This window comes from Epinephelus fuscoguttatus, linkage group LG8 (assembly GCF_011397635.1).
Source record: "Epinephelus fuscoguttatus linkage group LG8, E.fuscoguttatus.final_Chr_v1".
NCBI classification, from domain to species: domain Eukaryota; kingdom Metazoa; phylum Chordata; class Actinopteri; order Perciformes; family Serranidae; genus Epinephelus; species Epinephelus fuscoguttatus.
Window position 1 is genome coordinate 30919492 of NC_064759.1, and position 25451 is coordinate 30944942.

The 25451-nt window shown below is 43.0% G+C and overlaps 2 protein-coding genes across 10 annotated transcripts in view; one reads left to right on the forward strand and one right to left on the reverse strand.

Annotated features, from left to right (window-relative positions):
• The window catches only part of LOC125893282 (zymogen granule membrane protein 16-like), a 32337-nt gene extending 15682 nt beyond the window's left edge, over window positions 1–16655 (forward strand). The window contains exons 4-6 of one of the 2 annotated variants that reach the window (XM_049583855.1): window positions 15526–15625; window positions 15943–16032; window positions 16120–16655. In XM_049583855.1, the coding sequence (XP_049439812.1) occupies window positions 15526–15625; window positions 15943–16032; window positions 16120–16263 (334 nt within the window). In that variant the 3' untranslated portion in view covers window positions 16264–16655. The remainder of the gene's footprint in view (window positions 1–15525; window positions 15626–15942; window positions 16033–16119) is intronic. The other variant, XM_049583856.1, reaches the window with a different exon arrangement.
• Window positions 1–20645, reverse strand: part of cmtm8b (CKLF-like MARVEL transmembrane domain containing 8b) — a 34231-nt gene extending 13586 nt beyond the window's left edge. For 2 of the 8 annotated variants that reach the window (XM_049583857.1, XM_049583862.1), the window contains exons 1-3: window positions 20503–20645; window positions 18800–18967; window positions 18248–18367 (exon numbers count right to left, since the gene is read on the reverse strand). In XM_049583857.1, the coding sequence (XP_049439814.1) occupies window positions 18248–18367; window positions 18800–18967; window positions 20503–20634 (420 nt within the window). In that variant the 5' untranslated portion in view covers window positions 20635–20645. Of the gene's footprint in view, window positions 1–16360; window positions 17153–17303; window positions 17359–18247; window positions 18368–18799; window positions 18968–20502 lie in introns of those variants that run through there. The other 6 variants (XM_049583858.1, XM_049583863.1, XM_049583860.1 and 3 more) reach the window with 5 other exon arrangements.
• Between the last annotated feature and the right edge of the window lie 4806 nt (window positions 20646–25451).

Consider the following 25451-nt stretch of genomic DNA (forward strand, 5'->3'; position numbering starts at 1 on the left):
AACACGCTGGCCACAGCCCCTGGGAGGACGAGCATCAGCCCGTTACTCCCACCACAGAGGCACGAGGCTGCCCAGGGCCAGCAACACATGAAACCAACAGCAAACACTTACGTACACCTCGACGCGCGATCGCGAGAAGAATGAAGGAACAGATCACCTGCTGACACCGGAAGATATAGCCTCCCGGAGTTCACGCAGGGGTCACGGGTGACATTGTTGATATTCGTACTCGACATGCACTAGCGCGGGCGGAGTTATCCAGTGCTTATGCACCGCCTCTGGCGGTCAGTAGGGACGAAATAGAAACACTATTATCCGGCAGGACTACCCTCACTCCGTGCCGAATAGACGGAGGTGGCGTCTCGGCGGACGCCATTCCTCCCGAAAACCACAGCACAAAAACACTAAACACTCGTCAGACACTCAGCAAAAGAATCTGAAAAAAGCTTACCTGATCATGTACAAGAGACAGATGAAAAACCAAGATTAAAGTCCAAAAGCAGGACAGCAAACCATTCAAAACTCCGCGCCACTCGCACACCACCACCACTCACGCTCACACTCACTGGAACCGGAGAGGAGAGGAGAGGAGAGGAGAGGAGAGGCGAGAGGTGAAAGATAAAACTACAAACAAGACCAAAGACAAAAAGGTGTGACACAGTTTTGTTGTTGTGTTTTTCCACTGATCAAAGCTCATTATTATTACGCATATCTATGTACACTGGGTGAGGAAAATATTTGGCACTATAATCCTCTATATGGAATGTTGACAGAATAAGTTTGTGTCAAAGCTTTAAACCCTCACTGATTTCACAGTGTTTCAGTGTTTCATGTCACTTATGTTTATAAAAGCTGTTGTGTGTGTTGTGTACTGCTGACAGAAGATTCTAATTTGTGTTTTTCCTATCTCCCACCATTTAACTAAGTTGACTCCAGAAATCAGAGAAAGACAAACAAAAGGTCTTATCATAGGTCAGACGCGTATTAAAATGCCAGTAGGGACAACGTTGAGGGTTTAAAGTCACTGAATGGTGATCTGAAAAACCAGCAGGTGATATTGTTGCTTTAGTTAAAGCAGCTGTGCGGAACTTTTCGTTTTCGTTGATTATAGCACCCCTTTGGTCGAACCGGTATGACATCCACAGCCTGGTGTCATAAAATCTCGACTGCAACCGGCAGTTACCGCATGCATTTGTTTTGGAAAGCGAGAGGATTAACTAACGTCAGGTCAGTCCAAGTAATTAGTGGAAACAGCAAAAGTACTCAGTAAATTCTCCTGTTGTGTTTCTGTTCTGATCTAATCTGTTGTGTATTTTGAGCTACTAAGGCTACCGTAGTAGTGTGAGCCTCAAGTTATTCTGGGTAATGTAGTAACCGTTGTTGTGCTACTGGAAACAATGAGAAGCAGCTGTGTATGTTCGGTGTAAGGAGGAATAAACAGTTAACAAGTCATCTGCTGAGTCCACATTATTATGTGAAAAGAATACTCGGACGATTTGGGAGTTATGCCCTTTCTCTAACATTTTCATATTGAGACAACATGATGGATATCTTTTTTGTGTCTGTACATCCAGTGGCTGGGTCTCAGCGGTTAGCATGGCACTTGTAGGGGGTCAGTACATCTTGCGCGGAGGGATACACCGGTGAGCAACAGCTGCAGCTAGCTCTGGGACAGGTACGCTAGGTCACTCGGTAAAAGCAAACAAAGAGATGACATGGACGATATTACTCACTTGACTGACAGCTGTCCATCAGCTCCTGCAGGCCTGGGCGTTTTTTCCAGTTCATCTTAGGAACATGAAAAAAAGTTTCAATCACGCCAGGATTAGTGATTGCTGCAAAGTTTTCACTCCTTGTGATACACTCTCTGCAGCGGTTTTCCTCCTGATGATATATCTCCCCAACGATGGTACCACCAAATCCCATTCTGTGCAACAAAATGGGAGCGGAGGATTCAGCCTCTCTTCTCGCCTGCTCAGCATCCAACACATGGAGTTCCTCATCTGTATGCTCCGGTTCAAACAGTTATGGCTCTGGGTCTGTGTCCGCTACAAGAAACTCTTCAAAATCGCGTTCAAAGTCATCCATTGCAGCTACTATAGTCCGGAGATATCGATCATGTTGTCTCAATATGAAAATGATAGAGAACGGGCATAACTCCCAAATCGTCGGAGTAGTCTTTTATGTGAAGATACACAGTGAAGACTTAACATAATCCTAACACAGCAAAGCTGTTACCTGCAGCCTTCGTTTGCAAAGCTAACGCTACTAGCATTAGGTCAGTCCGAGTAATTAGTGGAAACATGCTAACATGCTAACATTACACACAAATTAGTATTAAAGTAAGACCTGTTCATAAATGTTCTGGTGTAGTTCTGAATTTCTTATAAACTGAGGACAACTGCCTGCTGTGTATTTGTGTTCATGGTCACAGTCACAGATAATTTTACATGATGCTCCTTCGTTATCCGCCATGACATCAAAAGTACAACCAAGTCCTCATAGATACATCTCTGGTAAAACTGTTAGGTGTTATGTGGTGAGCAATGCTCGTTGCGCACTGCTTACTCGAAGAACACTGAGCACGGTTACATGCAGGCCGACTCATAATCAAATAACTGGGAATAATCAGGTAATGGTAATAATCCGATTTGACACGTTTACGTGCATTTCAATAATCCGATAATCAGAAAAACCTGGTTTACATGATTCAGTCCTTCAGTTGGATTTCTCTCCAAGTACATGACATAAAACTCAAACTTCCCGTTACAGTAGGTACTCATATCCTTGAAAAACCTCGAAAAGTACGCAAGTCATATATTTGCAAAATAAAGCACTCATCATGCTGACAGCTTATATTCTTACAGTACTGTTTGTTTTTATCATTAACAAATACATGTGAGAGCATTCTAACGTGTAGTTTATCAATGTGGAGCCAATTTTACATACTTTGGGTAGATTCAGAGTAAAAGTACTGCAAAGTGCAATATACATGTAGTGGAGAACCCTAGGTGTGGGTAGTTGGTTCAGGGGTATCACCGAGTCCACTTTGGAGTGTCGGCCAGGACACCACTTTCAGCCAAATCTCCAGAGACTCAATAAAGAGGAGGCCAGTGACTGTGTCAGATCCTGTTTATTTCCCTCTTACAGGCTGTTTGGTTCTGTGGTTCTAAACATAAGAATGACAAATACATAATGAATAAATCATAAAGAAACCACTTAGCTCAGATTGAATGAACATAAAACAACATGAGCACTGGCACAATTACAGCTCTGAAACACATCCCAGCTAACCAGCCCACCCATAGATCGACACATATGAACCAACAACACTCCACGTAACATCGTGCTGAATAACCGGCATGATAACGATCGGTATAAATCACATGACACTCAATACACTCATTGGAGACGTAAGCTAGGGGCTATAACTAGCATACGCGGCCGCAGCATGGCGAATACTAAAGCCACACATCATCCGGCTCATACATCGACCACTGCAGCAACACAATCCAACACACTCACAATACACACACGTACTTACATGCTTCATTCACACACAGACCAGTCGCCATAACACGAACCGATGACCCGACGGTAACTTCTCACTCCCGTCATTCACTGCGGCTACACACCCCCCTCCCCGACCGAGTGCGGTCAGTTATGATATAAACCCAGCAGAGGGCTCTGCTCCCACATTAATCAGCTAACACCATTTCTAACATATCTAACAGCAGCAAATATACATTAACTTTGGGGCCTTTTTTACAGCCGCCCCCAAATGTGTATAATACATTTGTTTATCAATAAAGGCAACAAAGTCTATGGTTGGACTGAGGGTGTAGGAGTGGAATTGTCCTCATCTTCTCCAGACGGAAGTGCAGGGAGGACAACTAGTCTGGCAACCGGCCGGGTGTAAACCCTTTCTCTCACTTTCACATCAGCCAACCTGACATGCCCGTCAGGGCTGGGTTGAGGCTTGACCACTCTCCCAATAGGCCATAGTGCTCTCGGTAGTTGTGGATCAGCGATCATCACCACGCAGTCCTGAACGATGTCAACTGGTGAGGCCTGCCACTTCTGGTGAGCCTGAAGACTCGGCACGTAGAGACGGATGAAACGGGCCCAAAAGTGGTCAGCCAAAACCTGCAAGTGCTTCCACCAGCGGCGACTAATGAGCTCGTTCTCCGGGTAGACTACCTGAGGTAGAGACCCATTGGGCCGCCCCATCAAAAGAACACTGGGAGTCACTAGGTCGGGGTCACTGGCATCGGAAGACACATAAACCCAAAGGCTTACTATTGAGAATCCCTTCCACTTTAGTAAGCACGGTGTGAAGCACTTCTTCGGGGACGGGTTGAGCACCCACTGTGGCATAGAGCGCACTCTTGACGGTGCGTATCTCCCTCTCCCACACCCCGCCGAAGTGGGGGGCTGCTGGGGGGTTAAAATGGAAGGTGATCTTCTGTGGCGCAAGGGGCTGTTGTAGTGCGGGAGAGATTCCGATGAAGGTCTCACGGAGTTCGCTCTCCCCTCTCTTGAAATTTGTCCCCTGGTCAGAGAACAGCTCTGCAGGTGTTCCTCTGCGGGCGATAAATCAACGAAGAGACATCAAGAAGGCATCTGTATCAATAGTCGTCAGGAGCTCCAAGTGCACCACCCTGGTGGTGAGGCACTTGAAGATGATTCCCCATCTCTTCTCCCGGTGCCGGCCCACCTTGACCTCGAAGGGCCCAAAGCAGTCCATCCCCGTGGAATAGAAAGCGGGCTTAAATAGGCGCAGACGGGCTGCTGGCAGGTCCACCATCTTTGGTACAGAGGGTCTGGCTTTCCATCGCCGACAGTCAGTGCAGCCATACTGATAGCGTCAAACAGCCTCAAGTCTTGGATCAAGAGCTTAGTCGCTGGATGGCCTGGCTCTAGGATGACTGGATGAAGAACTGTCAGTTCCAGGTCCTCGGCCTGACGGAGTCGTCCTCCAACACGGATGAGCTCTCCACTCTCATCCAGCTCGGGAGACAGTGTGAGTAATCGGCTGCTTCTAGGGACCGACTTACCTGCCTTGTGGAAAACTATCCCTCTGGGCCCTCTGCAGTATCAACTGCTCAGCTCGGCGGTAGTCTTCAGCAGTAGGGTGATCATTAGAGCCGGCCGCCCCATGTAACTCCTGTGCTGTTACTTCCAGCAGCTCCCTCCAGGAGTTGTACTGGTTAAGGTCTAGAGTAGGCTGACTTGATGCAACTGCAGTAACCCCACAGAAGACGGACTTGTGCAGCTCTGATGTATCCTGTGCTGGGTCAACCGCCGGGTCTTCTGGCCAGGAGTCAGGACTATGCAGGAGAAAGGAGGGTCCCTGGCTCCATCGATTCGGTTCAATCAGCTCCCTCAAACTTTTCCCTCGGGTCGTGTCATCCGCAGGGTTCCTTGCTGAATCAACGTATCTCCAGGCATGCCTGTTGGTCAGCTCCTGTATCTCAGCCACGCGGGTGCCGACGAAGACCTTGAATCTGCAGGATTCACACTTCAGCCAGGTCAGCACCGTTGTAGAGTCGGACCACAGGATCGTCTGATCAACGCTGATGGTAAGCTCCCTTCCCAGCACCTGTGAGAGCTGTGTGCCAGTGAGCGCACCACAGAGTTCCAGTCGAGGCATCGAGTGAAATCGCTTGGGCGCAACTCGGGAGCGTGCCATCAGGAATGACAGATACACTCCACCATGTCTGTCAGTGGTCCGGAGGTATGCTACCGTACGCTTCCTCAGAGGCGTCACAAAATATGTGCATCTCTGTGAAGACCAGAGGGGTCCACCTCCATCCGCAAATAAGGTTGGGGCATGGTGACCTGAGGCAGGACTTGTAGCTCTTCCTCCCAAGCTTTCCACTGCTGAAGAAGCTCTTGAGGTAGCAGCGGGTCATCCCATCCCCTCTGTTTGTCCCACAGGTGCCTGACGAGTATCTTAGCCCTGGTGGTGTAAGATGAACCCCAAGGGGTCATACTGACTCACCAGCACTTTGTATATGTTGCGCATCGTGGGAACACCGTATTCCACATGACGATGGTTGTAGCCCAGGACATCAGTGTGGAAGAGCCAGCTTAGCCCTAAAGTGGATTCTGGGACATCTGTCTTGTCCTGAGCCAGCCATAGTTCAACACTAGCAGAGCGGCTCTCTTCTGGTAGGTGGCTTATCACCTCTGGTGCGTTGCTGGCTCACTGATGCAGCTCAAAGCCTGCAGATGCTAGAAGGACTCGTAGTTTGTCAACAAGATGCCTTGCCTCAGTGATGGTGGGGACACTCTGGAGGCAATTATCCACGTAAAAACATTTCTCAATTGAGGTCCTCACCTCCTCATCTGGCTGGCTGTTATCAGTGACGTGGCGCTGTAAGGCGAACGTGGCGCAGCAGGGGCTACACGTCGTTCCAAATGGTAGCACCTGCCACTCATATACCGCAGGTGGCTCTCCTTGATTGACATCCCGCCAAACAAACCTGAGCAAGGCACGATCTTCTGGGAGGAGGCGAACTTGGTGGAACATGCCTCTGATGTCTCCACTGACCGCTACTGCATGCTCTCGGAAGTGAAGCAGGACTCCCAGAAGTGATGCTCCTAAGGTCGGCCCAGGCAGCAGGTAGTCATTAAGGTTCTGCCCTCGATACTGGTAGGAACAGTTGAAGACCAGCCTATTTTTGCCATTATGGCTCACCATATGGTGAGGTATGTACCATGCCTCACGACCTTCCTCAACTGGTACTTCAGGGCCACACTTGATGACAGAGCCTGCCTCGATCAGTTTCTCCATCTCCACTCAGTAGGCTGCAACCTGTGCAGGGTCTCTGGCCAGTCGCCATTCCACACCTTGCAAGGTGGGCATAACGGCTTCTTTGGTCGCCTGGAGGAGCGGCATGTCCCTCCAGCGCAGCAGTGAGGTGGCATAACGGAGTATGCCGTCGACCTCTACTCTGGTGGTCTTCGTCTCAAGGATGCTGATGGCCTCCTGGTCTTGCTTTGAACGGGTGACTAGTTTCTCGTTCCTGAATGGGACTGTATCAACCTGCCATAGCCTCTCAACATGCCTCATCAGCTCGCTCACCTGGGGTGCTACTCCAGGAGGTCCCAACCTGACGGGTTCAGTGGGGGCGACGAGATGGGGATGATCACTCCCAATGAGCAGCATAGGTTTCACATCTGTGAGGGTCTGTAAGGAAGGCCAATGAGGTGCTTGTAATTCTTCCTGAACTGCTTCATGGGGTAGGTATGACCAGCCAGTCTAATGTGAGCAGTGGCGAATGCACCTGTAATCTTGAACCTGATCTTTGGCTTCGCAGGGGAAGAAATGGAGAACGACACTGATGCAGCACGGAGCGTCTGGACCTCCTTCGGATGGTGCGTAGCGGTACATCCTCTGGGGGTCCTTGCACTCCCAACTTCTCTGCTGCATCTGGCAGCAGCATAGTTCTCTCAGAACCATCATCCAATATGGCGTAGGTATTGAGTGTCCTATCGCCATAGTGAATATGGACCTTGACGACCTTCAGGAGGACATGGCTACTTTCTGTGGGTCAGTCTAGATACAGCACCTCTGTTGGGGCCCTCGTAGCATGGCTCACCAGTGCTGCTGTTGGTGCTTTAGATGACCTCACGTTGACCTCATGCAGCACCTGGAGGTGTTTACCTTGGCAGAGGCCACATGGCTTTTTCAGGTTGCACTGTGCAGCTTGATGTGACTGTGCACAGCGTCAACACCTCTTCTTGCTCTTTATCCACTCTGTCAGCTGATCACCATTTCTAACATATCTAACAGCAGCAAATATACATTAACTTTGGGGCCTTTTCTACAATACAAGGGTATTGTATATAAACTTGTCACACAAAGTGCATAACATATAAGTAAGATAAAATAAAAGTGACAATTTAAACACTGAGAATATAAAAATATATTATTTTATGTAAAATCTTTATCTGAAAGGAAACAAGCTGTCAGATTAACTTAGTGGAGTAGAAAGTACAATATTTCCCTCTAAAATGTAGTGGAGTGGGAGTATAAAACCCGAAAGAAACCAGATTAAAGGGTATACATGCACCGAATAATCTAACTATTGGGGAAAAAGCTAGGTGTGTTTATCTCATTTCTCATAATCAGATAATGGCTTTTATCTGATAAAGCCTATCGGATTATGCTGTTTACATGACCACTTGAATAATCAGGTAACTCCAGAAATCAGATAATGATTGGTTTATTAGTGTGCATGTAAACTCGCTCACTGTAAACATGGCTCCTTCTTCTTCTGTGGTTTAATCACTGCGGGCCACTGCAGGTGAGCAGAATTACTTCCACCTCGGGTGCCGTATTCTGGTTTGCTGACTTCCGCTGTGTGTCCGACCCGAGCGAGGCTACGCTAAATAGCCATATAGAGAAAGGCTTTTTTGTCGCTATTGGGTTAAAATAAATATGCGGATCTTCAAGGGGAGGTGATAAGAACTAGGGGCAGTTTTATTAATGGTAAAAAGTTCCGCACAGCTTTGTAGGTTTGATTAATATATATCCTGTCTAATCTAGCTGCCCTCACACTGCCCTCTGTAACTTTCACCCATGTATATTGTCTGACTGCTGGATGAAGATTCCTCCAAGCATCTGTGAGGTCATTTTCTGTAACTACACTGGACAAAATAGAGGCTGATGGATAGATGGATGAGGCTCTCCTGCATTCCTATCAACTGTAGGATGTGTAGTGCAGTTCCAGTCTCCACCTACCACTATTACTGAGTTACTGTTGAGCTGTTTCAGTTTATCGTTCAGCTTATGAAACAAATCAATGCGATCAGCACCAAAGTTATAAGCATATACATTCATAAAAACAAAAGGTATGTCTCTGATTGTTGCTTGCACCACTTGAATCCTGCCCTGCTCTACTTCACTTGCTGAAACATTTGTTAAATGAAGGTGCTGTGAAAACAAAATCACTACGCCTGCACTAAGGTTAGTACCATGACTTAGAAAAAATTGTCCTCTCCAAGTCATTCCCCACTCCACTTCATTGTCTACTGAACTATGTGTCTCCTGTAAGAAAAACATCTATATTCTTGGTCCTGCTCAGCTCAGCTAACACTGCTCGCTTATCTCTATCCATCCCTCCATTGATGTTTAAGGTTCCTACTCTTAAAACCTCCATGTAAAGTAGAATGAGAAAGAAGAAAAAGAGGACATTGAAACCCTTCCAAGAAAAGGAAACCACCCTTAGTGCTGCTTCACCCATTTTTATTTTTTATGCATTTATGGGACCCTTTCCCCGCTTTTCTTTCCTGAGTTTAGTCAGTATCTTTTTAAGAAGAAACCTTTTTTGTTTACTCAGCTGTTCATAACTAACCAGTTTCCTTATCTTTAGAACAGAATTAATGAATCTGTTCACATCTGGAAAGAAATCACTTCCACACAGACTGCCTGCCTTAAGTTTCATCCAGGAAATAGTTTTTTTTTTTAAAGATATTTTTCTGGGCATTTTAGCCTTTAATTGACAGGACTGGTGAGTGTGAAGGGGGGAGAGAGAGTTGGGGAGTGGCATGCAGCAAAGGGCCACGGGCTGGACTTGAACCCTTGAACCTTGTTTATGGGGCACCAGCTCTATCCACTAAGCCGAGTAGCATCCAGCTGCAGCCCCGGAGCAGAAGCCCCTGACGTGACACAAGCCTCTGGCTTGCTGGAAGTGCCCCTGGCATGACGGAAGTGATGTGTTTTGCTGGATAGTATTGTCGCGGTCTTTGTGTAGAACTGAGCTCGCGAGACACAGCATCTCAACGCAGTAGGTTTCAGGTAAGCTAACTGGAATAAATTGACAGAAAACAGCTATGTTGTTTATTCTGTTACCGTTAGAAGAGGTCCGTGGTAAGTGGCGAGGGCAGGGCTCGAGACTTGGGATCCACTCACCTATGGTCTGGTTATTGATGGTTTGAACGTTGCGTGGTGGTCAAAAACAAACAACAAAAAACAAAGTTGACTTGTATGATTAAATAAAGGTAAAATAAATGGACAATTCATCAGTTCATAGACGCAATGTTAAGCAATTTTACTTAAAAAAGTTGTTAAAAAAAAAAGAGAAAAGTCACTTCCGTTATGCCAGGGGCACTTCCGGCAAGCTGGAGGCTTGTGTCACATTAGGGGCTTCTGCTCCGGGGCTGCAGCTGGATACTATTGACTAAGCCACCGACGCCCCATCCAGGAAATAGTTAATCTCCTGTAACGAATATGGCTGCTTGTCATCTTGTGACACAATATAAGAGAACTGTGACAAGGAGTCATCCTCCAACATTTCTTCTTCAGTATTCAGTTCACCTGCTGTTCCACATTCAGCCTCAGCTGTCTGAATATTATTCACTCCACCTTCTGTCTGTCCACTATCTTCATTCTCCTCCACAGCCTGTGCCTCATCATTACCAGAGTTTGTGTCTCTCACCTCTCTATTTTCAGTTCTTTCGTTGAGCAATGTATCAGGGTGCGGGGTGCCGGTTACGATCTCCCCCGTATTGTTATGCGCTGCCTGCGGGCCGCTGCTACCAGCGTGACCCACAGCCTGCTGCTCACCTGTAAGCCTACTGCTGCCCGCAGCCTGTTCTTTATGTGGGCAGGATGAGCGTTTATGACCAACATCACCACAGTCAAAACATTTTATGCTGCCAGAGCTAGCATAAACAACATAATATCCATTGTCATATTTGACTTTGAAAGACACTTCCAAAATCTGTGCAGGATCATTCAGATACATGAGCGCCTGTCTCTGTAGAGACTGAACATGCTGCAGTCTGACGTCTTTACAGCCAAGACAAACTGTTTTGAACCCGCTAGCAAACTTTCCAAAGTGGGCCAGTTCTCTTTCCAGCAGTTCATTAGGGATGAAGGGAGGGACACCTGACACGCTAATCTGCGTAGAAGGCACAAACAGCGGTGAGACGGCCACAAACAGATTATCCAACACCAGGTCCATCTCCACTAACATGTAAACCAAACGTTCCTCTTGGAGAAAGGCCGCGACTGCCTTATTCATCCGAGAACCATATGTTATATTCCTATGACCAAACTGTTCACCTATAGGCAAGAGAACCTGTTCCATGGTGTACTGTGGAGTGGCCACAACTCTGATCCCATGTTTGATGGACAGGGGAGGCGAACCCTCACCAAGGCTATTCAAGAGAAGGCTGAGACACGGAGTCAAACATGCGCAGTAAAATCTGGTCTGCACTTCCTCAAAGGCTCAGTAGATGGTGTGAGACCGCGGAATAAGGGGGATGTTTGTTACCTGTCACTGAGGTGCCCACAGTCGGTCCTGGGTCGGAAGGTGTTTTTCACCGCTGGGTCATGTCATTTTCACAGCTTATTATTGGACTGTCACTGGTGGCCAACGCTGTGGATGAGAATGACAGAGATGCAATTCCGACAACTTCAGGCAGCTGCCGTCCAAAAGTCCAAGCAGCACTCCTCGATCGCCTGAGCGGATCCTGCGCTTTTTATCTAGCGCCCTGCTGTCACCCTCCAGCATCGCAGCTCAAGTTACACTGCACATGTGCAATCCCCCCATGTTTGACCCAATGTCTCAGCCTTCTTTTGAATAGCCTTGACCCTCACCGGGGAGGGACGCCATAGCTCAGTGAAACAATATGATTAATACCAACTTGTGCTCAGTAAATCCACAATTTGTTAAATTAAACTCCTCTTACCTTTTCCGAAGGGACAGGATGAAAAATTGAAAAACCGAAAATAAACAGTCCAAACGTCCAAAACTCACTCAGCAGCTCCACACACTCCATAGCCGCCCACACGCCCAAACTCCCAGCATGCAGTGAGAGGAGAGGAGAGGAGAGGAGAGGAGAGGAGAGGAGAGGAGAGGAGGCTTGTTGGAAAGTTGTGGTTGTACTGAATCCAGCGATACCAAAACTGTAAAGATAGCTTGCATATTTAGGCAGTCAGTCCACTAAACAAATGAGGTGTCCCAAATGAAAGAAAACAAAATGGTAGCTTTTAACTTCAATTGATTTGTAGAGATCCCTTATGGTATTATTTAACAATTATTGGCCTGTTGTTTATGTTGGAAAAGTCAATAACAACCCTAAGGCACATGTAATCACATGGATTTTAATAATAAAATTGTGAATCCTAATGTAGAGGGTGACATAGGGAGGTATTGGTGGTTCTGAAAAGGGGTTTGGGTCCGGGATGGTGGGACAGTGGAAGGAAGGAGTCCAGAGACAGTAAGGGTGGAGCATTGGAGGGTGAGGAGACAATGGAGTTTCAGTGGTGGAGGCCTGGAAGAAGTAGAGGACACAGCTGGTTAGAGCAGAACAAAGTGGTAAGGAGGATTAACTCTACAACTACAAGTGTACATGATTATATGAAACTATACTCAAAAGCTTGCAACTGACCAACAGCATGTGTAGACTGGCACAATGTGAGAACCAGGCATCTACCAATTATAGTGTGGAAAGTTCAGATGAAGATGTGGAAGACGAGGATGACTGTTGTGATTATTAGGTAATGTAAAAGAAGTAAATAGTACAGTAACAATAATCGGGTTTGCCCACTTCGCTTGTTTGGTGTGCCCTGCCTTACCTTATCTAAGTCTCTGCCTCAGGATTATCTTGTCCTCCGGTCACCTCAACTTTTATTCCAGCCTGGCTCAGCCTGACTCACAGCCCTCTCCCTGGTCACAGACTAAAGCCTGTACATCTGAGACCATTTGCAACACACACATTTTGGAAGTGTGCATTTTTTTTGTACAGTTACAGGCCAGTAGATCCAGGATGGCCTCCGGTGCTGGCTGGCCTTCTATCCAATCTACTACCAAGTGTTCAGTGTCCTCTTCTTCTTCATCTTCCATCCTCTGCCAACAGAGCTTGGGACTTGGAGGTCGTTCTCCAAACACCTTCTCCATATGCAAGCTTGATAGTTGGCTCGCTGTGCATGTTTTCTTATTAAGCAGTCCTTACACAGTGGGAGTTGATGGGTTTCGATTTCACCTTTTTTGATACAGAAAAGGTGATACCTGAGCTCGTTGACCTTGGTGGTTGATGGTTTTGGAGCATACAGGGCACATGTGAATGCCTCAAGTTTGTCCATCAGTTCTGGGAAGAGGTCCCAGTCCTGGCCCAATTCTAGGAGTGTAATAGCCTCCTGACGATCTCCGCGCCACCTAGACACACTAAAATGGCCACTGCTGCCCGTAGGAATGTTGTTGAAAGATCAAACCAAAACTGGCTTGTTCGTCTCATCGAGACCTACAGATCACGCACCCCTAACCTAAATCCAACAGGAAGTGAGGTATTTGTCCTTTCTATGTAACATGTCATTTTTCAAAAATTTTCTTTCTCAAAAAATATTTCCTCCTACACCGTTTATCATATCAGCTTGAAACTTGCAGACGTGACAGCTCAACCCCTGCTGAACAGATCGTCTGAATAACTTTGTCATTACTGGAACGGTTCGGATTTTATGTCCTCTTAAAAGTAACGTGCCACAAAACCTCCTAAATGTCTTCGCACCACCTAGACACACTAAAATGGCCCACTGTTTATTGTATCAGCTTCAAACTCGCACATGTCACAGGCCAACCCCTGCTGAACAGATCCTCTGAATAACTTTGGCATTAATCGAATGGTTTGGATTTTATGGGCTCTTAAATGTGACGTGCCACAAAACCTCCTGACAATCTTCGTGCCACCTAGACACACTACAATGGCCACTGCGGCCCATAGGAATGTCGTAGAAAGATCAAACCAAAACTGGCTTGTTTGTCTAATCAAGACCTACAAATCACACACTGAAACCCCTGACCTAAATCCAACAGGAAGTGAGCTAGTGCCTCTGAAAGTAACATGAGCAAATGTGGAGAAATTGTGAGCTAGAGTGGAGAGGGGTCTAAAATCGTCTAAAACCTTTGTCTTTAACTGTCTACGTGAGCTGGAGGCCGAAACGATGTGAGTCTGAGGTCCCGCCCAACGCTGCTTGCAGCTTTAATTATTAGTGTCTGGGCAGCTAAGCTACGATTGTGTTGCTAAATTCCTAAATGTCTTCCAATTCTTCTGCTTGTTGCTCAGAATTGGCTAAAAATGCCCGGACCCAACCCATCACTGCGCAGCAGCTATAATTATTATCATTCATGTACAAACACATGACCAAATCTGAAAGCAGGAAGTTTTTTGATGAGAAGTGTGCGACATTGTCCAAGAATGCTAAAAGAGGTCAGTCCAGTAGAACCAGTTGAAACAATGGTGTGGAACTTTTTGTTGATGGAAGGATGCCATGTGTTCGGGGAAGTCAGACAGATGATTTTAATCAATTCTTTTACCGGAACAAGTTTGCTGTTGTTGTTGTTGCTTGAGTGAATTCTGTTATTTGCTAATTAATCCCTGTTTTGACAAACAAATTCAAATTAATAAAAGATATTTAAATGTATTTAAATTACATAATATGAAGGGTTTTGTCATATATACAAGTGACACATTTTAAAAAAAAATCTTCCTGACAGAAACTCTCTATATATTTTCTCAAAACACAAGAGGCCATTGCACAGGACATTTTGACATTTCAACCGTTACACTTGTTTTTGAATGGCTTTGAATGCATTGGAGAAAAACTGGTGATGAAACTATAAAGTCAGGTTTGTCTTCTCTGACACAACAAAGGTTTGGATGGGGAGCTGAATATTTGTAGTTAATCCAAAAATAATAGGTAAGCAGAACTGTGATGAACAAAAGGCCATCCTTAATTCTGTTGTATTTCTTTCTTTTTTGTTTGTTTGTTTGTTTGTTATCATAAAAGTCTATTTTCACATTTCCAATTTTTCAAATTGGGACATGTAAGTCAGCATCCATAAAAATTGTGTTGTTGTCCCTGAGCTTTCGATGGTAAATGGACTTGCACTTGTATAGCACCTTCCTCACCTTCTGCCCAATCAAAGCACTTTCAAACTACAGAACCATATTCACTCATTCACATGCACTCCTGGGGGCCACCTGCTCACCTAAACAATCACATGCAACTGTTCAATTAGTAGTGCTTGGCTCAAAACAGGCTGGTTGGAGCATTTGATAAATATGCTATTTTATGTTTGTTACATTATCTAATGTGTAATTTGGGGAATGCTGTGAAAATGATTCATTAACAAGTTTATAATGCAGCACCGATTTGACCTCTTTGTGCACCTTAAACTGCTTTGTGTTCTAACAATTGAATGTTGTTATGTCATATTGACTTGTTAGTGGTGAAGGTGTTGGGATTTTCAAAGGGAGGGCCCTTTTAAAGTTTTAATGAAGTTGGGAAGGACTTGCTTTTTCAAAAAAGTGAACCGTAAGATTCAGCCACCCTTCATGCCTCAATAATTTGCTTCCAGCACATTTGCTCTATTGTCTAGCCTATTTGTTCTTACACATGCAATAATCTATCACAACAACTCTTTTATTAAGTGTCCTCACATCTTCTTCACATCAGTACCATTTTTGGTGTTCAACAGTGTTTCCTCTCTCCTGTGTCTGTCCCTGCAGTCTCCAGGTGCGCAATGGCTTCTCCTGGTCCAACGTTATTGGTCACACACTTGGAAGTTCACAGGAGCTGGAACTATGTGATGATGAGTACATTATTCAGGTCAGTGTTTTTGTGTGTGTGTGTGTGTGTGTGTGTGTGTGTGTGTGTGTGTATGTATTTGAAACATTCTGATAAGACAGTGTGACTTATTATTTGTTGACATTTATAAAATAATAATATCAATAGTATAAATCTATTTTATTATACAGGTCCAGGAAATTATAGTAGCAGCAACATTTTTCTTTAAACTGAATAGTGTACTGTGATTCATATTATACTATATTCATCATTATATGAAAAATACAAAATGTGTGTACTAATCGAGGACTAACCACATGAACCAAGTGTGTTAATGTCCTCTCTCTGTCATGTTTCAGATCTCTGGCAAATACAGCACCTCCTATATCTATCAGCTGATCTTTGTGACCAGTACAGGGAGATCTCTGATAGTTGGCCAGCCCACACATGTAATTATCTTCAACTTTTCCTTTTTGTTACAATTATCAATACTATTACTCATGGTCATGTGTTGACCTGCTGATGCTTTGTTACAGACCTCTTTCAACTTCTGCCCGATCCACTGTGGTTGCGAGCTAAAAATGCTGAGTGGTCGCTATACCACCTCAGGGATCAAGTCTTTGGGAGCTCACTGGGGAAGTTGGATGATATCAACCAACACTTCAGTCCACGACTACTGAGTACTAACAACAGTCTTAACAGGGAATAATCCCCATGTGGGGAAGTTATCTACTAAACATGTACTTTATAGACAAGACAGTATTCTTTCATCAAATGAAGGGGCTCTGAGTAACAGCATTTTGCATTTTGCATTCTCATGAAAGACAGATTGCAATGATTTATTGCACTTTATCAATACCTCATGTATTTTGAGGAATGCTAAGGATATTAAGAGATTATATATGTGGTTTTTATTTCTGCATATTTAAATGGTTGGAGAAATGTTCAGTCTGACCAATATTTAATTCTGTTGCATGCAATATGCTGTTGTATTTTATAAAAGGTATGATATTTTTTTTCCTCTTGTGACTTTGTGGCTGTTATGCAAAATTAATAAAACAACTAAATCAAAGCAACTTGATTTTATGTAATGATAATGAAGAACAACTTTTGTGCAGGATCGTCCACAACTTCCTGCTTTTTCATGTGTGTGACACTGCAGTAACCTCAAACATACAATGGCAAACATAGGAAAATTTTATTTTTTGTCATTGCACAATTTAACTCAGATTCCACTGTTTTGAGAGCGCCTTGTCTTAATGAGCTCATGTTTTGTTTAGTTACAGAGTCCATAAAAATGCGTTGAGAGCAAAAGTTTTTCCCTCTGCCTCAGTGTCTTCCTGCTAAACATAAGTAGCGCAGCAAAGATACTCTGCTATGAACATATTTACAGTTTCTACACAAGTTTTCGTTTGACTTGTCCTGCTCTGAAGTCAAATTTCCAGTCTGATCTCTGTTGCCTTCAAACAGCAGGAAAAGAGACTACTGTCCTTCTTCTGTGGTTTTCCAGGCACAGTAGCTCAGGTAACTGCTTCCTGCGTAGCACAGTGTGGTCAGAAATGCAAAGAACTGAAAAGCATTAAAAGTGTGGAAAAGATGAGGAGAAAAAGAACACAGGAAAAGAGAGAGGGACGAGAAGACAATGAGAAGGAGTACATTTATTCATTTAATATCTAAAGATCATAATTCACAACTGAAAACTCTCTCATTATCTACTCACAACAAGTCAGTGCACTGGTAAACTGTTGAAGCTGTCACATGAGGCATCTTGGGAACTATGTGTCAAACAGTAATTGATTCAATTGATGTAATTCATTTATCTATGGAGAACAAATGCACAGGAAATGAGCTGCTAATTTAACATTTGTATTTTACTTACTCTACCCATTTACACAGAACAGTTTCAGCCATGACGTGACCAAGCCACGTGAAACACATATTGCTTGTCAATATCATCATATAATTCAGTATTTTTTACTATCTGTAATATTAATTCTATCATGACAGTCCCACAGCAATCCCTGGCATCGTGCTAGGATACATACAAGTGATTCAAGTGAGTTCCACACTGTGAGGTCTTGATATTTTAAACTTAGATAAAAGAGAGCACTGTTTGCTCTGTATCAGCAGGTACCCTGACTTGATTAATCAGAATCAGTTTTAGGAATGAAAAAGTTGGATATTATAGTTTATATTTAAGGGATTGTACAAAGGCTGTTTCAAAATGGTCCCCATGCTTATAGGAATATAGTTCTGGTGGAGCAATACTATGATAATAATAAAAATACTGATATAGCTATAAATATTTATCAGCTTTGAAAACCACCATGTCTATCTGTACAAATTTGTAGAATGTTGTTTTCATTACCAAAAAACAATAGCGAGGACATGACCTTAGTGTCCAGGCTGAAGACAGTATCTACATTTGCACAGTGCAGTTGCTTGCTTGCAAAAATCCTACATTACCCTGCACATGTGGTTGTTGTTTATTCCTCAGTTAATTTGAAAACTTCTGTTGTTTTCTGACACTTGTCTAGTTGTGTGTAATGTGGACATAAGAATTCCAGTGATGTTTTTGATATACATTCATATGTGTGCTAGAAAAAACTTTCTTTTTGGATGAACTTTCCTCTCAACAGATCATACTGTGTAAAGTACTCTTACTGCAGATGCTGCCCAGCAGTTGTAGTTGTGTCGTCCCCGAATGGCCTGGTTGACTGAGAAAGCATCTGCTACTGCTGTCACCAGATACAGAGCTGCAGCACTGCAGTTCAAACACAGCGACTACAAGAAAGGAAAACACAGTGAAACAGATAAATAGACGAAGCAGGGAGACCGTTATGTTAAACCAGGGTTGTCAAACATACGGCCCAGGGGCCAGAACCAGCACGCAGATGGGTCCAATCCGGCCCTCTAGATGACTTTGCATACCTAATGTTGATGCGCGTGTGAAGTCCAAGAGGTTTCAGGAGCAGTTTAAACAGTGAGCAGATAGTTATGACATAACAGTTGATATTTATAGGTTATTTTGCAGTGGTTTCAGTGGTCCAGCCCACTTTAGATCATATTGGGCTGTATGTGGCCCCTGAACTAAAATGAGATTGACACCCCTGTGTTAAACATAAAGCCAAAACAAATGAACCAGACTGCTTGAACAGTGTGTGTGTGTGTGTGTGTGTGTGTGTGTGTGTGTGTGTGTGTGTGTGTGTGTGTTACCACTGTAGTCCAGGGGACCTGTGGTATCCTGCTGTGGGCTCCATAAATTATAAACAGGCAGACGGTCAGGACCCAGCACAAGATGGCAACGAACATCACCCAGCAGAGAGCAGACACGTCAAAATAGTCTGTACCCCCTACCAGAATCCACACCAGCATACCGAATACCTGGAGGAGAGGAGAGGAGAGGAGAGGAGAGGAGAGGTTAATTTACTTCTTGATGTACTTCAGCGTGAGAGAAGGATATAAAACATAAAGAGAGGTGAAAGATAAAACTACAAACAAGTCCAAAGACAAATAAGGTGTGACACAGTTTTGTTGTTGTGTTTTTCCATTGATCAAAGCTCATTATTATATCTATTTACACTGGGTGAGGAAAATATTTGGCACTATAATTCTCTATATGGAATGTTCGTATCAATTCTTTAAACCCTCACTGATTTCACTAGATAAATATTTGGAGGTCATAAAAAAGGGCATAGCTATGGGACACAAAATGTGGCATGTTGAGGCAGTTGATTTCCCTAAACTAAAAATCATAGCATAAAGCAGTGTTTCATGTCACTTATGTTTATAAGTTTGGGCCATTCATTTGTTGTTCCATGAGTAATTTTTAAATTCCAAACATCCAACATGCCCCATCTCCCCTCAAAGTGTTGTGGTGAGAAATAAATCTCTTTCCTCCCAACACTACTCCAAACCCACCCTTCCTGTCTCACAACAAAAGATTCTGCTGGATGTTTCTATATCACAGGAAGAAACGTTTTCTGGTGTGAATCATGACTCTAAAGAGAGTTGGTTTCTTTTCTGTTGAAATCCCAAACAGGTTATCAATTTATTATGAAAATCTGCTGAGTTACCGATGTGTTTTGGTCACAGTGATTTAACCCAAAAGCCAGAATTTGCAGTTAAATGTGATGTTTTCTGAATGTAGTTTTCATTCTTTTCTCAGCATCTAATGTATCTATGATTTTACGTTATGCATAGTATGATCTCACAACATCATTTCCAAAAATAAATAAATAATAAAAAGCTTTAGGGTGTTTCAATTAGATTCTACTTTTTTTTTTTATTGTTGCAATTGCTTGCAGTCAGATTACTCAAACTGTGGCGTGCCCAGCCTCTGTGGCAGCCAGCCAGGCTGTATTTACAGAAAGGCTCTCCTGACTTTTTTCCTCAGCTGATTCAGAAAGGAAGAGACACAATGAGGGAGAGGAAGGAGGAAGAGTTGATTTGCTTGGTGTGTTTTTGGGTAACTTCCTATTTTCTTAGAAAAGTAATGTTTCGTTTTTCTGGTTTTTCTGTTACTCCACTGAATATGGTCTGGGCAGTACCACAAAAATCAATTCATACTTTCATTACGATCACAAATTTCAGATCCACTTTAATAAAAAGAAAGTCATGAATGAATATCTGAATCTATGCTAACACAAAACCTGCCTTCATACGTGCACTACTGTAGATGAGAAACAACCCAAACTTAGAGCAAGTTGTTTCTAGGTGTGTGTGTGTGTGTGTCTGCATCACCTTGAGAGAGCAGACCACACACTTACTAACACAATATACTTTTCCTCTCTTTTAATGTTCCTTATATAAATCAAAATGATTGCCACTTCCTGACAATGATTATGAAATAGTAACTCATGTTAATTTTTCTACTGATACAATCCTCAAACAACCAAACAGCTTAAATCCATACTTACTATCTCAGCCAGGAGCAGTATTCCTTTGGCAGTAGTGGTGAAGTGCTGGTCGAAGGCCAGGGTGGAGGTTGAGATGTTGCACTCAGGTACTGAGGGAGTCCTGTGGGCCGACATCACAGCGGCTCTCTCCATGGTGGACTGACGCAGGCAGTCTGTGTGCTCTCAGTCATGTTGTCGCTGCTGGAGAGGAAGTTGTGTTCCTGTCCCGGAATCCAACAAGGACAACCCTTCGTGAGAAGTTTAATTATAAATGCTGCATATAAACTCACATATATAAAAAAAACAATTGCATAATCCAGTATTTGAGTTTGCCCCGTCTTATTCACCTTGATTTAAAAATCACTGACTCAATACATGAGGAGACATTTTTCTCTGTTTTGTATTTAAAAAGTTAACAAATTTACACTGTAGAGCCAATTGAGTACTAAAACAGACGAGGTTATCTGCTTGCTTTATTGTTCTGTCACTGCTATTTTTTATTTTTTTTTATTGTGTGGTGAAGTAATAAATGTTGGAGCCATAATGCTACATTACATGTTTGAACTGGCGCAGAGGTAACAGTAAATAGGAGGGAAACTGAGATGACTTCAGAGGGCTTCACAGCTAAAGGCAAGAAAAGGAGAGCTGTGTGTGAAATCTACTTCAGGACACACTGATGATGACAGTTCTGCTGCTGATGATAAATGATGCTGATAGCCAAGAGGAAGAGGAGGAGTCTCTGTGATACTTTTGCATGTTTTAGCCCCTAACAACAATTGATTATTTAGGTTGATGTGCTACATTCCAGGCTGTCATTGTTTTCTGCAATACCATGAAAATCAATTTTCAGAGATTCAGTTTTGCTTGAGTTACAAAGCCTTATTCACCACACTGAACAATTTATTTTTGTGGTGCAGCTTCGATATCTAATAGCTAGAGGGCTACTAAGGTAGAGGGGCATCTTTAGAAAGAGAAACCCCAGAGGACAACCAGGAAGGCAATATGAATGCTAATTTTCCTAATAACCAGGGGTGGAAGTTACCAGTTACATTTACTTTTTTTTCCTGTAACAACTTTGTTTTTGTGTTGCCTTCTTGTCACCCACATTTTTAAGTAGACCTAAATTTAAAAAAAAAACAGTGATTATATTTGTATGTAAGAATTTTTTATATGAAGTTTTGTTGGCCTGCTTTGCTGCATTTCAAGTCACATCTGTTGCAGAGTAAAAGTGGAAGTTAAAAAGCAGAGTGTAAGAATGAAACAAAAGATAAGAGATAAATCAGCAGATGCAGCAGACAAGCAGTGGTGGAATGTTACTAAGTCAGTTTACTCAAGTATTGTACTTAAGTACAGATCTGAGGTACTTTACTTGAGTTTATTCTTTTCCTGCAACTTTATACTAAGACTCCACTACCAGCAGTGTAAGGAAGTTAAGATGGGCCCCAGTGCACCCTAATATGGCGGGCCGTGGTGCATGCTATAGTGCATGTATTGTCTTGACACAAATCGAGACCTGACACTGGACAACATCAACATACATATTACCCAGCAATCAATGCATATCTTACAAAATACCAAAGACAGGAGAAATCAGTCATTAACTGGATTGTTTTTACAGTATATTTAAAGATTTTATAGCTTATATTAAAAAAGCTAGATAGATAGTTACTATCTTAAAAAATGAAATGAAAAAAGACAACATTGACACCGATGGGTTAGCGTCTTTGAGGATTTATATAGGAAATGGCACAGTTTTTAGATTAATGATATTCTGTTTCTCATCATTTATCTTTGAACAAAGGTATATTTTTAAGGTGGCAATCTGAATCACTTGAAAGGGCCCACTCTCTCTTAAGGCCCCTTCACCCCAGAGGCCTCAGTGCAATCGCACTGCCTGCACTGTCTATATTTACGCCCCTGTCCACTACATTTCAGAGGGAAATATTGCATTTTTTTACTGCATAACATTTATCTGAAAGCTTAAGTTACTAGTTAAGTTACTTACTTAAGCACAGAATTACATTTAAGGATTTATGTTTTAATCTTTAATGATGCTAATACCACTGTTGTGCCTTAAAAAGGCTGCATACACCTTAATTAATCACTGTTTTAATGCACCACCCCTCAAACACTAAGTGATCCACATCAAACACACCCATGATGTTGACCTATGTCACCAACAGGTGCGTGCTAAGTGCTAAAACACTCGTGGTGGTGGGGAACGTTTACTTTCAGTGAGATGTGTCTGCTGTTTATGACAATAATGTCTGTCACAGTTTTGAGTCTTTGAAAACTTTGAAAAGCGCAGTGGAATAGATAGGCTGAGTGGACTGGTTATAGTGGGACAGACAGGCTGAGTGGACTGGTTATAGTGGGACAGAGTGGCTGAGTGGACTGGTTAGAGTGGGACAGAGTGGCTGAGTGGACTGGTTATAGTGGGACAGACAGGCTGAGTGGACTGGTGTAGTGGACACTTGCCTTGCCTTGCGTATAAAGGAACAGAGAAGTTGAAGCTTCAGCAGATTGTGGAGAACCTCGTGGTGCACAGGACTCACACAGAGCTGCTCAGATAGGTGAGTACAACAAAACAGTTAGGTCCAGAGGAGACTGGTCAACGTTGCTAGGCAACCTAACATTGTGTGTGTGTGTGTGTGTGTGTGTGTGTGTGTGTGTGTGCGTGCACTGCAGCTTGTGCAAAAACTGTGCAGTCAGCATCAGAAAGGCTCAGAGGGTGGATGGTGATGCATCCTCCAAGACACCAGCAGGGAATATAATCAGTTTCCCCTGAACATTCCCCCTCATACTTGCATTACCATGAGCAATAATGAGACTGACATGAAAATAATTGCTGCAACTATGAGTCGAGGCTACACTGTGATGTAAAGTTTTAATCTGCAAAGTCATAGGTTTCAGTGAAATGACATGAAACTAGTGGAGATCAATTTAAAGATCCCCTCTGTGTTTTCGACAAATAGTCTGCCTTGAACAACAATTTCAGATCTATAAATATGCAAATTTTGTTTATTGCTGCAATGAAAAGTCCATAAAACTTGCCTTAAGTTTAAGTTTCCACATTACATTTATACTGAATACTGGAACACAACTGGCTCCAAACTAGTTGTGATGTCACAATATCCAGCTAATAGGAACACGTGTTAAACTAATTTTCAAGGTGAGCGAAGAGAAACTATCCTCCTTTTAGCAGATGAATGTGAAAATGGCCTTTTACTTAACTGTGCACGTATTCTACACAGTAAAGATCATCAATACACAGGAAGTAACAAAAACGATTTTTTTAATGGACGACTGGGGGGCTTCAAGGAGGAAATAATGCTGAGCATGGACAGTTTAAAGGGCCATGATCAAATATATAGATACATCAATAATTATAGAATTAAATGCTCAAATAAATGATTCAACACCATAATTAAAGAAATCACAATTTAAATCAGAAATTTAATATATAAATGTTACATCTAATGTGTATCTGTGTGTATCTGAGACATTACTGCATTAAATTATTTCTGACCACCAAGTGAGGAGAAATATTTGGGGCCTAATTAAAACCCTGTATTCCATCATAAGTGTGCCCATGCTGCAGTGCAGCTGAGGAGGCAGTGAATGGCTTTGACCGCCGGGGGGCAGTAGTTACACATGGACAAACAGTAACCCTCACTTGAGGGGAATGAGCAGAGAACAGGGACAAAAGAGGCAACGTTGAGGCCAACAAGACGCGCTGGGTGGGTTAACTGTCGCCAGTGTGGGCGTGTATATTGTTGTTTTCGCTCATATGTTATTTATTTTTGCTGCTAATACGAAGAAGGCAACACTACGCTCCTGATAACATGACTGACTCAATTGGTTACCTGAAGGCTGACGCCCCACAGAAGCAGGTGTGCATTAGGCCTGCCACAAACTTGGATGACTGAATGTTTCGTTCTGCTGTTATCATTGCATGGACATTTATAACTGTGCATGTGCTGATGGTGTTTTTTCCTCCTAACAGAATACAGTATAATAGACACATGATCAACTAAATGTAATCTTTATATAATTCAAACTGATTTTCATTTGATTTGTATTTGAATTAAATCAGAGAGATCACACGTTTCTCAGCAGTTCTAGCTGCAACTCTGATTAGACTGAAGTGATAATCAACTATAGGTGACTATAAATTAAGTCTTATTACAAAAAAATGTAATGGCAATGAAGCTAGCAAGAGTTTTGACAAACAAATAGAGCAATAACCTTCACGTTAAGATGCTTTGTGGTGTTGTGCTGCAGTCAATAGGCTGGGCTATACGTTATCTGACTGGGTTTTTACATGCTTTATCTTATGCTACTTGATAGACTAATTCTGCCCCGCTGAGCACATTCTGCTCTGTACAGCAATATATCCACTGCAGCAATCTATACTCTGCATTACTCCTTCTCTCCATTCACTTGACCAGCAGGCCAGCTTTTCTTGTCCTTCCTGTGCTGGCCGGTGGCTACATGTAGCCATTACATTATAAAAAAAAATTAAAAAAGAAGAAGAAGAATTGGCTATGGCTATTCCTGTATATGGGATTGGCAGCTTGCACCCAGAGACATTATTCTTTCTTTGAGACCAATAGATTTTCTATATGAGCTGTCTAACAGCTAATTATCACAGCAAGACCAGGGTCGTTTCACTTTCATTCTATTAATTAAAAATGGAAACACAATCTTAATGTCATTTATTAATGTCAGAGCACATTCTTAATTATTTTGTTCAATTAGATTGAACGTGCCCACCTTGAGGAAGTTTTAGGTTTTATCCATTTAGGAATTCCCTTTGTCAGACTCTATACGTTGTAGTCTATGAAATGTGTGTCAGGTTAATTGTGCATGCAGTGTCTTAATAGACTCAATGAAAAGGTTTGGTTTTTATAGGAAACTCATTTGTTGTACATTTTTTGTGTGGAATACAGTCTTGTAGATGATCGGTC